This window comes from Pristiophorus japonicus, chromosome 5, assembly GCF_044704955.1.
Source record: "Pristiophorus japonicus isolate sPriJap1 chromosome 5, sPriJap1.hap1, whole genome shotgun sequence".
In the NCBI taxonomy this organism is placed as follows: domain Eukaryota; kingdom Metazoa; phylum Chordata; class Chondrichthyes; family Pristiophoridae; genus Pristiophorus; species Pristiophorus japonicus.
This window is the reverse complement of record NC_091981.1, coordinates 65156652-65174628: the sequence shown is the minus strand read 5'-3', so window position 1 is coordinate 65174628 and position 17977 is coordinate 65156652. Positions and strand designations below refer to the sequence as shown.

The 17977-nt window shown below is 44.5% G+C and overlaps 1 protein-coding gene across 1 annotated transcript in view; it reads right to left on the bottom strand.

Annotated features, from left to right (window-relative positions):
- LOC139264081 (ran-binding protein 9-like) overlaps positions 1 to 17977 on the bottom strand; it is a 192622-nt gene that overhangs the window by 64633 nt on the left and 110012 nt on the right. Inside the window, exon 9 of the mRNA XM_070880174.1 lies at positions 12715 to 12826. Coding sequence (XP_070736275.1) covers positions 12715 to 12826 — 112 coding nt within the window. The remainder of the gene's footprint in view (positions 1 to 12714; positions 12827 to 17977) is intronic.

Genomic DNA, 17977 nt, shown 5'->3' with positions numbered 1-17977 from the left:
CGCTGGTGTTCCCTTCCACCCGTCGGCCAGGCTGTCCATTTGGCCGGGCAAGAGACAAACCTCCAAAATGTCAATGAGGAGCCTTGCTGGGTTCGTCAGCTGTTTCGGATCTCTCCCGCACTCTCTCAGTAAATATGTGTTTACATGCCTAGGTATTTGAAGGCATGGTAGGGAAACGTGGGGACGGGGCGGGACGGGGGATAAATGTAAGGCCAGAGACAGAATTAAAACACACAAACATTAGGGGATCAGGAGCCAATGTAGGTCAGCAAGGACAGGGGCATTGGTAAACAGGACTTGGGGCAAGAACGAATTCAGGCAACAGAGTTTTGGATGAGCTGAAGTTCACTAGAAGGTGGAGCATGGAAGTCTGAGCAAGAGAGTATTGGATTTTCAACTTTGGAGGGGACAAAGGCATGAATGAGAGTTTCAGCAGTGGAAGGGCTGAGAAAGGGGCAGCCTACATTACAGGTAGAAGTGTGATGTTGAGGATATGGGTCCAGAAGCTCCAGTCAGGGTTGAATGGGATGCAAGGTTGCAATAGTTTGGTTACTCCTGAAATAATAGCCAGGGAGGGTGATGTAATCGGTGGCAAGAGTGCAGAGCTTGTGGCCGAGACCAAAGAGGATGGTTTTGGTCTTCCCAATGTTTAGTGTAAAATCAGGATGGCCGAACAGTCTAAGGCACCGCGTTGAGGTCACAGTCTCCACTGAAGACTGGATTTGAATGCCGCTTCTTTCACATCTTATTTTAACAGAGGGAGAGCGAGGCCCATAAAAGGGCAGCAGTCAGGAGAGCAGCTCAACAGACGGAGAGCAGGTTCAGGTTCAAAAGGCAAAAAAGAAGTAGAAAGAAATCGAGTGTGACGTCACAGCCAAGCGGGTAAGTGATTGGCTGGTCGATTGGTGAGTAGTTTTTCTTTTTTCTTTATATTTTTATCATCAGTAAGAAACATTTGGTGTTGTTACCAATTAGGTTAATTTAAGGGTTAAGTCATGGCAGGAGAGCCCAGACCCATGTCATGCGGGAAATCAGGGACACGTCGTGTTCCTGACAAGATGTGCAGGAAGTGTATCCAGCTGCAGCTCCTGACAGACCGCATTGTGGCATGGAGCTGCGCATGGATTCACTTTGGAGCACCCGCAATGCTGAGGATGTCGTGAATAGCACATTTAGTGAGTTAGTCACACCGCAGGTGAAGGTTACAGCCAGATAGGGAACGGGTGACCATCAGGAAGAGAAAGGGAAGGCAGGTAATGCAGAGGTCCCCTGCAGTCACCTCCCTCCAAAACAGATATACCGTTTTGGGTACTGTTGGGGAAGATGACTCATCAGGGGAAGGCAGCAGCAGCCAAGTTCATGGCACCATGGGTGGCTCTGCTGCACAGGAGGGCAGGAAAAAGAGTGGGAGAGCTATAGTGGTAGGGGATTCTATTGTAAGGGGAATAGATAGGCGTTTCTGCAGTCACAAATGAGACTCCAGGATGGTATGTTGCCTCCCTGGTGCAAGGGTCAAGGATGTCTCGGAGCGGCTGCAGCGCATTCTGATGCGGGAGGGTGAACAGCCAGCTGTCGTGGTACATCTAGGTAAAAAATGGGATGAGGTCCTACAAGCTGAATTTAGGGAGCTAGGAGTTAAATTAAAAAGAAAGACCTCAAAAGGTAGTAATCTCAGGATTGTTACCAGTGTCGTGTGCTAGTCAGAGTAGGAATTGCAGGATAGCTCAGAGGAATACGTGGCAAGGTGGAGGGATTCAAATTCCTGGGTCATTGGAACCGGTTCTGGGGGAGGTGGGACCAGTACAAACCGAACGGTCTGCACCTGGGCAGAACCGGAACCGATGTCCCAGGTGGAGTGTTTGCTAGTGCTGTTGGGGAGGGTTTAAACTAAAAAATGGCAGATGGATGAGAATCTATGCAGGGAGGCAGAGGGAAGTAAAAAGGGGGCAGAAGCAAAAGGTAGGAAGGAGAAAAGAAAGTGTGGAGGGCAGAGAAATCAAGGGCAAAAATCAAAAAAGGCCACATTACAACAAAATTCTAAAAGGACAAAGTGTTTAAAAAAAAACAAGCCTGAAGGCTCCGAGTCTCAATGCGAGCAGTATTCATAATAAGGTGGATGAATTGACTGCGCAGATAGCTGTTAACGGATATGATGTAATTGGGATTACAGAGACATGGCTCCAGGGTAACCAAGGCTGGGAACGCAACATCCAGGGGTATTCAATATTCAGGAAGGACAGACAGGCAGGAAAAGGAGGTGGAGTAGCATTACTGGTTAAAGAGGAGATTAATGCAATAGTAAGGAAGGACATTAGCTTGGATGATGTGGAATCTATATGGGTAGAGCTGCAAAACACCAAAGGGCAGAAAACATTAGTGGAAGATGTGTACAGACCACCACAGTAGTAGGGAGGTTAGGGATGGCATCAAACAGGAAATTAGGGACACGTGCAATAAGGGTACAGCAGTTATCATGGGTGACTTTAATCTACATATTGATTGGGCTAACCAAACTGGTAGCAATATTGTGAAGGAGGATTTCCTTGGGGTGTATAAGGGATGGTTTTCTGGATCAATGTGTCAAGGAACCAATTAGAGAGCAGGCCATCCTAGACTGGGGGGTCTTGTGTAACAAGAGAGGATTAATTAGCAACCTGGTCATGTGTGGCCCCTTGGGGAAGAGTGACCGTAATATGGTAGAATTCTTCATTAAGATGGAGAGTGACACAGTTAATTCAGAGACTAGGGTCCTGAACTTAAAGAAAGGAAACTTCGATGGTAGGAGACGTGAATTGGCTCGGATAGACTGGCGAATGATACTGAAAGGGTTGACGGTGGATAGGCAATAGTGGGCATTTAAATATCACATGGATGAACAACAATTGTACATCCCTGTGTGGCGTAAGAATTTTAAAAAAAAGGGAAAGTGGCTCAACCGTGGCTAACAAAAGAAAATTAGGGAAAGTGTTAAATCCAAGGAAGAGGCATATAAATTGGTCAGAAAAAGCAGCAAACCTGAGGATAGGAAGAAAATTAGAATTCAGCAGAAGAGGACTGAGGGTTTAATTAGGAGGGGGAAAATAGAGTACGAGAGTAAGCTTGCAGGGAACATAAAAACTGACTACAAAAGCTTCTATAGATATGTGAAGAGAAAAAGATTAGTGAAGACTAATGTAGGTCCCTTGCAATCAGAATTAGGTGACTTTATAATGGGGAACAAAGAAATGGCAGACCAATTGAACAAATACTTTAATTCTGTCTTCACTAAGGAATACATGAATAACCTCCCGAAAATGCTAGGGGACCGAGGGTCTAGCGAGAAGGGGAAACTGAGGGAAATCCTTATTAGTTAGGAAATGGTATTAGGGAAATTGATGGGACTGAAGATCGATAAATCCCTAGGGCCTGATGGTCGATAAATTCCTAGGGCCTGATGGTCTGCATCTCAGAGTACATAAGAAGTGGCCCTAGAAATAATAGATGCATTGGGGGTCATTTTCCAACATTCCATGGACTCTGGTTCATTTCCTATGGATTGGAGGGTAGCTAATGTAATCCCACAGGTAAAAAAGGAGGGAGAGAAAAAACAGGGAATTATAGACCGGTTAGCTTGACATCGGTGGTGGGGAAAATGCTGGAATCAATATTAAAGATGTAATAGCAGCGCATTTGGAAAGCAGTGACAGGATTGGTCCAAGTCAGCATGGATTTATGAAAGGGAAATCATGCTTGACAAATCTTCGAGTTTTTTGAAGATGTAACTAGTAGAATGGATAAGGGAGAGCCAGTGGATGGATGTGGTGTATTTGGACTTTCAAAAGGCTTTTGACAAGGTCCCACACAAGAGGTTAGTGTGCAAAATTAAGGCACATTTATTGGGGGTAATGTATTGATGTGGATAGAGGACTGGTTGGCAGACAGGAAGCAAAGCGTGGGAATAAACAGGTCTTTTTCAGAATGGCAGGCAGTGACTAGTGGGGTGCCGCAGGGTTCAGTGCTGGGACCCCAGCTATTTACAATATACATTAATGATTTAGACGAAGGAATTGAATGTAATACCTCCAAGTTTGCAGATGACACTAAGCTGGGTGGCAGTGCGAGCTGCGAGAAGGATGCTAAGAGGCTGCAGGGGGAATTGAACAGGTTAGGTGAATGGGCAAATGCATGGCAGATGCAGTATAATGTGGATAAGTGTGAGATTATCCACTTTGGTGGCAAAAACACGAAGGCAGATTATCTGAATGGTGTCAGGTTAGTAAAAGGGGAGGTGCAACGAGACCTGGGTGTCATGGTACATCAGTCATTGAAGGCAGGCATGCAGGTACAGCAGGCAGTAAAGAAAGCAAATGGTATGCTGGCCTTCCTAGCGAGGGGATTTGAGTGTAGGAGCAGGGAGGTCTTACTGCAGTTGTACAGGGCTTTGGTGAGACCACACTTTGAGTTTTGTGTGCAGTTTTGGTCTTCTAATCTGAGGAAGGACATGCTTGCTATTGAGGGAGTGCAGCGAAGGTTCACCAGACTGATTCCCGGGATGGCAGGACTGACATATGAGGAAAGACTGGATCGGCAAGGCTTATATTCACCGGAATTTAGAAGAATGAGGGGGAATCTCATAGAAACTTATAAAATTCTGACAGGACTAGACAGGTTAGATGCAGGAAGAATGCTCCAGATATTGGGGAAGTCCAGAAGTCACATTCTAAAGATAAGGGGTAAGTCATATCGGACCGAGATGAGGAGAAACTTTTTCACCCAGAGTTGTGAACCTGTGGAATTCTCTGCCACAAAGTTGTTGAGGCCAGCTTATTGGACATATTCAAAAGGGAGTTAGATGTGGCCCTTACAGCTAAAGGGATCAGTGGGTATGGAGAGAAGACAGGGGTGGGGGTAATGAAGTTGCATGATCAGGTATGATCATATTGAATGGTGGTGCAGGCTCGAAGGGCCGAACGGCCTGCTCCTGCACCTATTTTCTATGTTTCTCGTTGGAGAAAATTGCGGTTCATCAAGACTGGTTGCCAAGACAGTCAGACAACACAGAAGCAGTGGAGGGTCAAGAGTGGTAGTGGAAAGGTCGACATGGATGTAGTCAGTATGTGTGTGGAAGCGACCTCATTTCTGCAGACGATGTCATCAAGCTGCAGTTTGTAGATGACGAAGAGGAGAGAGCCAAACGCAGATCCTTGGAGGACTCCTTAAGCAATGATGCAGGGGTAGAAAGAGAAGCCATTATTGGAATTGCTCTGGCTACATCGGATAGGTAAGAGTAGAGCCAACAACTACAGTTTTTCTGAGCTAGACCACTGAGGAGAGATGTTGGAGCAGGATGATGTGATTTGTGATTAGCCATGTCAAAGACAGGCATAGTAGAATAATAGAAACATAGAAACATAGAAAATAGGTGCAGGAGCAGGCCATTCAGCCCTTCTAGCCTGCACCACCATTCAATGAGTTCATGGCTGAACATGAAACTTCAGTACCCCCTTCCTGCTTTCTCGCCATACCCCTTGATCCCCCGAGTAGTAAGGACTTCATCTAACTCCCTTTTGAATATATTTAGTGAATTGGCCCTAACCACTTTCTGTGGCAGAGAATTCCACAGGTTCACCACTCTCTGGGTGAAGAAGTCTCTCCTCATCTCAGTCCTAAATGGCTTACCCCTTATCCTTAGACTGTGACCCCTGGTTCTGGACTTCCCCAACATTGGGAACATTCTTCCTGCATCTAAACCCGTCAGAATTTTAAACGTTTCTATGAGGTCCCCTCTCATTCTTCTGAACTCCAGTGAATACAAGCCCAGTTGATCCAGTCTTTCTTGATAGGTCAGTCCCACCATCCCGGGAATCAGTCTGGTGAATCTTCGCTGCACTCCCTCAATAGCAAGAATGTCCTTCCTCAAGTTAGGAGACCAAAACTGTACACAATACTCCAGGTGTGGCCTCACCAAGGCCCTGTACAACGGTAGCAACACCTCCCTGCCCCTGTACTCAAATCCCCTCGCTATGAAGGCCAACATGCCATTTGCTTTCTTAATCGCCCGCTGTACCTGCATGCCAACCTTCAATGACTGATGTACCATGACACCCAGGTCTCGTTGCACCTTCCCTTTTCCTAATCTGTCACCATTCAGATAATAGTCTGTCTCTCTGTTTTTACCACCAAAGTGGATAACCTCACATTTATCCACATTATACTTCATCTGCCATGCATTTGCCCACTCACCTAACCTATCCAAGTCACTCTGCAGCCTCATAGCATCCTCCTCGTAGCTCACACTGCCACCCAACTTAGTGTCATCCGCAAATTTGAGATACTACATTTAATCCCCTCATCTAAATTATTAATGTACAATGTAAACAGCTGGGGCCCCAGCACAGAACCTTGCGGTACCCCACTAGTCACTGCCTGCCATTCTGAAAAGTACCCATTTACTCCTACTCTTTGCTTCCTGTCTGACAACCAGTTCTCAATCCACGTCAGCACACTACCCCCAATCCCATGTGCTTTAACTTTGCACATTAATCTCTTGTGTGGGACCTTGTCGAAAGCCTTCTGAAAGTCCAAATATACCACATCAACTGGTTCTCCTTTGTCCACTTTACTGGAAACATCCTCAAAAAATTCCAGAAGATTTGTCAAGCATGATTTCCCTTTCACAAATCCATGCTGACTTGGACCTATCATAGCAGCGCATTTGGAAAATGGTGACATGACATCCTTAATAATTGATTCCATCATTTTACCCACTACTGAGGTCAGGCTGACCGGTCTATAATTCCCTGTTTTCTCTCTCCCTCCTTTTTTAAAAAGTGGGGTTACATTGGCTACCCTCCACTCGATAGGAACTGATCCAGAGTCAATGGAATGTTGGAAAATGACTGTCAATGCATCCGCTATTTCCAAGGCCACCTCCTTAAGTACTCTGGGATGCAGTCCATCAGGCCCTGGGGATTTATCGGCCTTCAATCCCATCAATTTCCCCAACACAATTTCCCGACTAATAAAGATTTCCCTCAGTTCCTCCTCCTTACTAGACCCTCTGACCCCTTTTATATCCGGAAGGTTGTTTGTGTCCTCCTTAGTGAATACTGAACCAAAGTACTTGTTCAGTTGGTCTGCCATTTCTCTGTTCCCCGTTATGACTTCCCCTGATTCTGACTGCAGGGGACCTACGTTTGTCTTTACTAACCTTTTTCTCTTTACATACCTATAGAAGCTTTTGCAATCCGCCTTAATGTTCCTTGCAAGCCTCTTCTCTTACTCCATTTTCCCTGCCCTAATCAAACCCTTTGTCCTCCTCTGCTGAGTTCTAAATTTCTCCCAGTTCGCTGCTATTTCTGGCCAATTTGTATGCCACTTCCTTGGCTTTAATACTATCCCTGATTTCCCTAGATAGCCACGGTTGAGCCACCTTCCCTTTTTTATTTTTACGCCAGACAGGAATGTACAATTGTTGTAGTTCATCCATGCGGTCTCTAAATGTCTGCCATTGCCCATCCACAGTCAACCCCTTAAGTATCATTCGCCAATCTATCCTAGCCAATTCACGCCTCATACCTTCAAAGTTACCCTTCTTTAAGTTCTGGACCATGGTCTCTGAATTAACTGTATCATTCTCCATCCTAATGCAGAATTCCACCATATTATGGTCACTCTTCCCCAAGGGGCTTCGCACAATGAGATTGCTAATTAGTCCTCTCTCATTACACAACACCCAGTCTAAGATGGCCTCCCCCCTAGTTGGTTCCTCGACATATTGGTCTAGAAAACCATCCCTTATGCACGCCAGGAAATCCTCCTCCACCGTATTGCTTCCAGTTTGGCTAGCCCAATCTATGTGCATATTAAAGTCACCCATTATAACTGCTGCACCTTTATTGCATGCACCCCTAATTTCCTGTTTGATGCCCTCCCCAACATCACTACTACTGTTTGGAGGTCTGTACACAACTCCCACTAACGTTTCTTGCCCTTTGGTGTTCTGCAGCTCTACCCATATAGATTCCACATCATCCAAGCTAATGTCTTTCCTAACTATTGCATTAATCTCCTCTTTAACCAGCAATGCTACCCCACCTCCTTTTCCCTTTACTCTATCCCTCCTGAATGTCGAACACCCCTGGATGTTGAGTTCCCAGCCCTGACCATCCTGGAGCCACGTCTCCGTAATCCCAATCACATCATATCTGTTAACATCTATTTGCACAGTTAATTCATCCACCTTATTGCGGATACTCCTTGCATTAAGACACAAAGCCTTCAGGCTTGTTTTTTTAACACCCTTTGTCCTTTTAGAATTTTGCTGTACAGTGGCCCTTTTTGTTCTTTGCCTTGGGTTTCTCTGCCCTCCACTTTTCCTCATCTCCTTTCTGTCTTTTGCTTTTGCCTCCTTTTTGTCTCCCTCTGTCTCCCTGCATTGGTTCCCATCCCCCTGCCATATTAGTTTAACTCCTCCCCAACAGCACTAGCAAACACTCCCCCTAGGACATTGGTTCTGGTCCTGCCCAGGTGCAGACCGTCCGGTTTGTACTGGTCCCACCTCCCCCAGAATCGGTTCCAATGCCCCAGGAATTTGAATCCCTCCCTGCTGCACCACTGCTCAAGCCACGTATTCATCTGCGCTATCCTGCGATTTCTACTCTGACTAGCACGTGGCACTGGTAGCAATCCCGAGATTACTACTTTTGAGGTCCTACTTTTTAATTTAGCTCCGAGCTCCTTAAATTCGTTTCGTAGGACTTCATCCCTTTTTTTTACCTATGTCGTTGGTACCAATGTGCACCACGACAACTGGCTGTTCTCCCTCCCATTTCATAATGCACCATGGTCACAGATGGCATCATTTGCAACATTAGTTAGAACAATTGTGGTGCTGCAGGTGGGGCGGAAACGTCATTGGAGAGATTCCAAACAGGGCATTGCATGAAAGATGGGCATGGATTTGGGAGGCTACATCATGTTCAAGGATTTGACAAGGGAGGTTGCAATAGTTTGCAAGGACTCAGATGTTAAGATTGGGTTTTAGTGGGGAATGATCCATCCTTCCATCCTTCAACGCCTCTCCACTGTCATCCAGTTGGATAGGACTACACTCACCTGGTTCCACTCTTATCAATCTATCTAATCGTAGCCAGAGAATTGCCTGCAATGGCTTCTCTCCCTGCTCCTGCATCGTTGCCTCTGGTGTCTCCCAAAGGTCTATCCTTCGACCTCTCCTATTTCTCATCTACATGCTGCCCCTTGGCAATATCATCCAAAAACAGTGCCAAGTTTCCACATGTACGCTGACACCCAGTTCTACCTCACCACCACTTCTCGCGACCTGTCTACGGTCTCTAAATTGTAAAACTGCTTGTCTGACATCCAGTTCTGGATGAGCAAAAATTTTCTCCAATTAAATATTGGGAAGATTGAAACCATTGTTTTCAGTCCCCACTACAAACTCCATTACCTAGCCACTAATACCATCCCTCTCCCTAACATTTGTCTGAAACTGAATCACATTGTTTGCAACCATGGTATCATATTTGACCCTGAAATGAGCTTCAGCTCATAGAATCATAGAAATTTACAGCACGGAAGGAGGCCATTTCAGCCCATCGTGTCTGCGCCGGCTGACCAAGAGCTATCCAGCCTAATCCCACTTTCCAGCTCTAGGTCCGCAGCCCTGTAGGTTACGGTACTTTAAGTGCACATGCAAGTATCTTTTAAATGTGGCGAGGGTTTCTGCCTCTACCACCCTTTCAGGCAGTGAGTTCCAGACTCCCACCACCCCCCGAGTGAAGAAATTTCCCCTCATATCTCCTCTAAACCTCCCCCCAATTACTTTAAATCCATGCCCCTTGGTTGTTGACCCCTTTGCCAAAAAAGTGGGTCCTTCCTATCCAGGCCCCTCATAATTTTATACACCTCAATCAGGTCTCCCCTTAGCCTCCTCCGTTCCAAAGAAAACAGACTCAGCATCTCCAATCTTTCCTCAGAGCCCAAATTCTCCAGTCCAGGCAACATTTTTGTAAATCCTCTGCACCCTTTCCAGTGCAATCACATCTTTCCTGTAATGTGGTGACCAGAACTGCACACAGAACTCCAGCTGCGGCCTAACCAGTGTTTTACACACTTCAAGCATAATCTCCTTGCTCTCGTTTTCCATATGCCTTCTTAGCCGCCTTATCTACTTGGCCTGCTACCTTCAGGGATTTGTGGACCTGCATGCCAAGGTTCCTTTGTTCCTGTACACTTAATGCATATTCCCTTGCCTTGTTAGACCTCCCCAAATGCATTACCTCTCACTTATCCGGATTGAATTCCATTTGCCACTGTTCTGCCCACCTGACCAGCACGTTGATATCTTCCTGCAGTCCGCAGCTTTTTTCTTCATTATCAACCACACAGCTTATTTTAGTCTCATCTGCAAACTTCTTAAATCATACCCCCAACATTTAAGTCCAAGTCATTGAAATATACTACAAAAAGCAAGGGACCCAGCACTGAGCCCTGTGGAACCCCACTGGATACAGCCTTCCAGTCACAAAAACACCCAACAACCTTTACTCCCTGCTTCCGAGGTAATTTTGGATCCAACTTGCCATTTTGCCCTGGATCCCATGGGCTTTTACTTTTGTGACCAGTCTGCCATGTGGGACTTTATCAAAAGCTTTTCTAAAATTCATATACACTGCCCTCATCGACCCTCCTAGTTACCTCCTCGAAAAATTAAATCAAGTAGTCAGACATGACCTTCCCATGACAAATCCATGCTGACTGTCCTCGATTAATCCATGTCTTTCCAAATGAAGAGTTATCCTGTCCCTCAGGATTTTTTCCAATAATTTTTCCACCACCGAAGTTAGGCTGACTGGCCTGTAATTACTCGGTCTATCCCTGCTGAAACCCTCATCCAGGCCTTTTTTTTTAAAAAACCTCTAGACTTGACTGGCTGGCTTCCCACATTCTACCCTACAGAAACTTGGTCATCCAAAATTCTGCTGTCTGTATCCTAACTCGCACCAAGTCCCGTTCACCCATCACCTTTATACTCACCTGACCTTACATTGGCTCCCGGTTAAGCAACGCCTCGATTTCAAAATTCTCATCTTGGTTTTCAAATCCCTCCATGGCCTCGTCCCTCCCTATCTCCGATCTCCTCCTGCATCTGCCCCCCCCACCCAGAGATATCTGCGCTCCTCTAATTCTGGCCTCTTCCGCATCCCGGATTATAATCGCTCAATCATTGGTGGCCGTGCCTTCTGTTGCCTCGGCCCTAAGCTCCGAAATTCCCTGCCTAAACCTGTCCACCACTTTTTCCTTCTTTAAGGCGCTCCTTAAAACCTACCTATTTGACCAAGCTTTTGATCATCTGCTCTAATTTCTCCTTGTATGGCTCGATGTCAAATTTTTTTAATCTTATACTACTGTGAAGCACCTTGAATGTTTCACTGCGTTAAAGGTGCTATATAAATATAAGTTGTTGTTGCCGTTGATGACATTGATTTTGAAAAGGAGGGGACAGCACCAGAGAGGAAACCATTTATATTGTCAGCAAATATAGAGCCAGGAAGAGAATTTGAGTGGTCAGTAATTTCATGGACAGGATGAGCTTGCAGAGGGCATGAGGGGAGATGGGAGAGAAGTTAGAGATGGGGATTTAGAGTAGCAGAAGTTGTGAAACAAATGGTCTCAGTCTGAGTAGCAATGAAGTCTATGAACGTCTTGCACTTGTTGGAGGGGGTAGGGGTGATTAAGGAGACTATAGGGTAGTGAAGAAAAGAACCCGATTTATCTTTGCCCTTCAGGGTGATCCTGAAGTAGTAGGCAGTTTTGGCAGTGGGGAGTAAGACCTGATAGTGTTTGATGTAGACCAGCTATACCAGTTCTGCACCAGATACACTCATGTCTGCACCACTTGGACTGCTAAAGAGAAGAGAAGATGAGGACCATATCAGGGGAAAGACTGGGATAGGAGAGAGTAAAGGTTTTGCTCAGGACAAGTGCATCAAAAGTAGAGGTGAGGGAACAGATCAATAGCTGTTGCAGTATCGTAGGGAATGGAGGCCAGAGGCTAGGCAATTGCGAGTATGAAAATGCAGTTCCAAGTGACTTGGATGGGGTACAAAAAGGAGCTATTTCCAGGAATAGACTTCAGTGCATTAGTGAAGATGTGTTGCATCAGATTTCTCATCTTTGGGACGAGATGTTAAATCAAGGCTCCACCTAGCTAATGGATTTTGAAGATCACGTGGTACTTTTCTACAACGTGCAAGGAGCTCTCCTGGTGTCTTGACCCAACATTCCCCTCTTAACAGAAACAGATTAACTGGCCATTCTTTTCGTTTATTGTTTGTGGGATCTTGCTGTGCATAACTGGCCTACACATCTGCCTATGTAGTAAGTGACTGCACTGCAGAAGTAACACAATGGTTGTTAAGTACTTCAGGATGTCCTTAGAAGGTGCTAAGATGCTATATAAAATGCAAGTTCTGCACAGTTCCAAAAACAGCCGAGAACAGACAGCTGCTGCTGTCTTGCTAAAGGATAATTGTTGGCTTGCTTTCTTGCATCAAGAGTATGTCCTTAAGTGTACTCGACTGTCCTCAAGAATCAAACACAGCATTTACCCTACTAGAACACTGCATTTTCAAATGGATCAAATAAATATTATGCATGTTGAATTTCTGTAATGAAATAAACAAAGTTCCTAAGTTCATTGATTCTTACCCATCTCTTCCTTTACTGACTATCTTCACCTCAAAGTAGTAAATCCCACAAGCAGCAGGTATAGGATACGTTGCTCGGACTGAAGCTGCATCTTTTGGTGTTTTACCATGACCTGAAGGTAAAAATGTAGAGAGGAAAATTGAGCTAGTAATATTTTATTAAAAATTTTATTAGGAGTAGCAAAAGATCCATCAATCGTTCACAGCAAGTTAACAGATGGAAATCTGGATAGAACATGCTTCAAGGGAATTACATGTTACGGGTAATTGTTCCTTATTTCATGGTTCACTTCCTTCACCCAAATTACTGAAAAATAAACTCACATCTGGATCCAAAAAGGACATTTACAAAAACAATTCAATTTTTGAAGTTAGAAATCAGTAGTTAAAAGCAGGGTAAACTAGGAATTTCCACAGGGAGCAAATTAAATCGTAAATGGATGTCCTGGAGCAAAGTAGGCTCAGTAAAGGCAGAGCTGCCAGACGACAATACACATTTACTACCCATCTTTAACTACCTGTACAATCATTCGTATAATCAGAGATTTGTAATTTTAATTATACTTTTTTTTTTAAACTGTCAGATTAGGTGTCCCATACCCATCTAGAAACTCATGGGTATGGGGCACTAGAGTAAACTTCAGATTTATTATTGCTACTCAAATATTTAACAAAAATAGAAGATCAACACCCATTGCTGACATGAATAAAAGTACTATTTCAAATCAACACAGTCCTGGGCTACTTCAACCCCATTGTATGTGGCCATGCAGATTAAACACCTCAAAACTGAAAATCAGGACCAACTCCAAGTGAGGAAAGGCATCATGATTTCATTTGTAATAAATTCAATGAAACAACACATTAAAAGATCACCTTCAATTAAGATTGCAGCCCTTTATAGCAGCTAGTACTTCTTAGCAGCTTGCATTTGTTAATTTAAAATCCTGAATGTTCAGAATTTATAAAACAAGAAAAAGTTATTTGGTTTGGACAGTTGAGTCATGATATAGCAGATCAATCGTTTATCCACCTGCGTAGGCCCCCTAAAAATATCACAATGCCTAATGAACATTTCATTCATAGGCAGTCCCTCGAAACGAGGAGGACTTGCTTCCACCCAAAAAAGGATGAGTTCACAGGTGTTTCAATGAGGGACCTAATATTCCAGGTCCTGAACTACATCCTGAAGGGTGGAAGATGCCAGAGCGTGGATTTTTTTTTTTTTTAAACGTGGGGTGGCCGTTGCACACCAGCCACCACACGGGCTTGACGGAGCTAGATCTTGGTCCAGTGGCAAGGATTAACCAAGACGACTGGAGACCAGCTCTGCTGCACAGACCTAGTGCACACACATATTAGTGTGGGCTGGCCCATGCCGCCCCTGGGCCCTCGCCTCTTCTGGCCCCGAACTCATGCTTCTCCTGGGCCCCAATCACATCCCTCTACAATCTCTCGCCGCTCCTGCTATATCTGCCCATGCTCCAATCATCGACCTGGTCATTGATGACATCCCTCTTCGCTACCATCACCCTCCTGCACCAGCTCGCGCTGTATTGCAGTGATATGCCACCACGCTGCCAATGGCCCACGCTCCTTTTATGGCCCTGACCTGCCACATGGTTTCTCGCAGGTCGGGGCCGCTACGCTGTCCAGGGGCCGCTCGCCGTTCCTTTTATGGCCCCAACCTGCCGCTGATGGTCTCTCGCAGGTCGATGAACAACCCCACTGATCAACAGACAGAGGGAGTCCTTTTATTTACAAACACGAGCTAAACAAAAAACTGAAAATATTTTCAACTTCATTAAATAAGTACTCTTTGAACATTGTTTTTTTTACTTTATAGGGAGTGAATCTTATAAAAACGTGAGCAATATTGTAAGTCATTCATAAAAATAATATATTCTAACCATCTGAAAAGCATCATATTTGGGGAAACAGAAAAAAAATCAACATCCACACCAAGAGTTCCAAACTGGAACTCAACAGCAGCAAATGCTTCCTAACACTGGTCTATTTTCTGCACAATAAACACCTTTATATCATCTTGACTCATTCGGGAAGATCACATCCTAGAACTAAAAGCTTGAATTCAAGTCCCACTATGGTTTTGAGCATGTAATCTAGGTTAACACCTCAGTGATGAAATACGAGGGTCTAGAGAGGAGGAGGAACTGAAGGAAATCCTTATTAGTCAGCAAATTGCGTTAGGGAAATTGATGGGATTGAAGGCCGATAAATCCCCAGGGCCTGATTGTCTGCATTCCAGAGTACTTAAGGAAGTGGTCCTAGAAATAGTGGATGGTCATTTTCCAACATTCCATGGACTCTGGTTCAGTTAATATGGATTGGAGGGTAGCTAATGTAACCCCATTTTCTAAAAAAGGAGGGAGAGAAAACACGGAATTAGCCTGGTTAGCCTGACACCGGTAGTGGGGAAAATGTTGGAATCAATTATTAAAGATGTAATAGCAGCGCATTTGGAAAGCAGTGACAGGATCGGTCCAAGTTAGCATGGATTTATGAAAAGGAAATCATGCTTGACAAATCTTCTAGAATTTTTTGAGGATGTAACTAGTAGAGTGGACAAGGGAGAACCAGTGGGGATGTGGTGTATTTGGACTTTCAAAAGGCTTTTGACAAGGTCCCACACAAGAGATTAGTGTGCAAAATTAAAGCATATGGTATTGTGGGTAATGTATTGACGTGGATAGAGAACTGGTTGGCAGACAGGAAGCAAAGAGTAGGAATAAACGGGTCCTTTTCAGAATGGCAGGCAGAACCTTGGGGTACCGCAAGGTTCAGTGCTGGAACCCCAGCTATTTACAATATACATTAATGATTTGGACGAAGGAATTGAATGTAATCTCTCCAAGTTTGCAGATGACACTAAGCTGGGTGGCAGTATGAGCTGTGAGGAGGATGCCAAGAGGCTGCAGGGTGACTTAGACAGGTTAGGTGAGTGCGCAAATGCACGGCAGATGCAGTATAATGTGGATAAATGTGAGGTTATCCACTTTTGTGGCAAAACAAGACGACAGAATATTATCTGAATGGTGACAGATTAGGAAAAGGGGAGATGCAACGAGACCTGGGTGTCATGGTACATCAGTCATTGAAAGTTGGCATGCAGGTACAGCAGGCGGCAAATGGCATGTTGGCCTTCATAGCGAGAGGATTTGAGTATAAGAGCAGGGAAGTCTTACTGCAGTTGTACAGGGCCTTGGTGAGACCATATCGAGTATTGTGTGCAGTTTTGGTCTAATCTGAGGAAGGACATTCTTGCTATTGAGGGAGTGCAGCGAAGGTTCACCAGACTGATTCCTGGGATGACAGGACTGACATGAAGAAAGACTGGATCGACTAGGCTTATATTCACTGGAATTCAGAAGAATGAGAGGGGATCTCATAGAAACATATAAAATTCTGACAGGATTGGAAAGGTTAGATGCAGGAAGAATGTTCCCGATGTTGGGGAAGTCCAGAACCAGGATAAAGGATAAGCTATTTAGGATCGAGATGAGGAGAAACTTCGTCACTCAGAGAATTGTGAACCTGTGGAATTTTCTACCACAGAAAGTTGTTGAGGCCAGTTCGTTAGATATATTCAAAAGGGAGTCAAAAGTGGCCCTTACGGCTAAAGGGATCAAGGGGTAGGGAGAGAAAGCAGGAATGGGGTACTGAAGTTGCATGATCAGCCATGATCATATTGAATGGTGGTGGAGGCTCGAAGGGCCGAATGGCCTACTCCTGCACCTATTTTCTATGTAATACTGAAGGAGTGCTGCATTGTTGGAAATGTCATTAAACTGAGACCCTGTCGAGAGAAAAGGTCCAATGGCACTATTCGAAGGGGAGCAGGGAGTTCTTTGGGTATCCAAGCCAACATTCGTCCCTTAACCACCATCAAAAACAGATCATTGTCATTCACTGAATTGCTTACTTAGGGATTTTGCAGCACTTAAGTTGGCTACTGCATTTGCCTATGCAATGGTAACGACATTTTCTACATTATATAAATGCAAGTTGTCGTTTGAGACATCCTGCGGATTTGATAAGGCACTATATAAATTCGTTCTTTCCTTCTTCTATAATACAGAATGCAGTTTGCCTTCAGTTTCTAGAATGCATATTCTAATTATGATGAACCTTTATAAAAACACTGGTTCAGCCTCAACTGGAGTAGTGTGTCCAATTCTGGGCACTGCACTTTAGGAAGGATGTGAAGACCTTAGAGCACGTGCAGAAAAGATTTACGAGAATGGTTCCAGAGATGAGGAACTTCAGTTACGTGGATAGACTAGAGATGCTGGGGTTGTTCTCCTTAGAGCAGAGAAAGTGGAGAGGAGATCTGATAGAGGTGTTCAAAATTATGATAGTTTCTATCTACTCTATCTAGACCTGTTTCAACTGGCAGAAGATCGAGAACCAGAGGACACAGATTTAAGGTGATTGGCAAAAGAACCATCGGCGACATGAGGTAAAACTTTGTATGACAGCGAGCGGTTAAGATCTGGAATGCACAGCCTGAAAGGGTGGTGGAGGCAGACTCAATTGTGGCTTTCAAAGAGGGAACTGGATAAGTACCTGAAGGAAAAAAAAAATTGCAGGGCTATAGGGAAAGGGCAGGGAGTGGGACTAGCTGAAGTGCTCTTGCAGAGAGCCGGCATAGGCTCAATGGGCCGAATAGCCTACTTCTGTCCTGTAAACTTTCTATGATTCTACTTTACTTGCATTTTATTCCCTATGTATTGCAGAGAGAAAAACATTACTTACAATTAGTTAGTTTTAGAGTTGTAGTGGCTACTTCAAATAGCACCAAGATGCTCAATAGCTGGGAATCAATGGTTCACATATTGGAATAAAAAGTTGTAAGTATGTACATGAAATTACAACTTGCATTTATATAGCACCTTTCAGGACATCGCAAATTGCTCTTCAGCCGATGGAGTACTTTTGAAGTGGTCACAATTAGGTAGGCAAATGCAACAGCCAACTTGCACACAGCAAGATTCCACAAACAGGAAATGAGATAAATAACCAGTTAATCTGTTTTTTTGTGGTGTTAGTTGATGGAGGAATATTGGCCAGGACACGGAGAACTTCCTGCTCTTCTTTGAATAGTGCCAGAGGGTCTTTTAAGCCCACCTGAATAAGTGGTTTAACACCTTACCAGAGTTCTTTTTGCCTGTTCCAATCTTGAAGAGTGCATTTGGACTGCAAGTTCACGGTCAAGCAATGGGCACTAAACTTGAAGCCTAAAT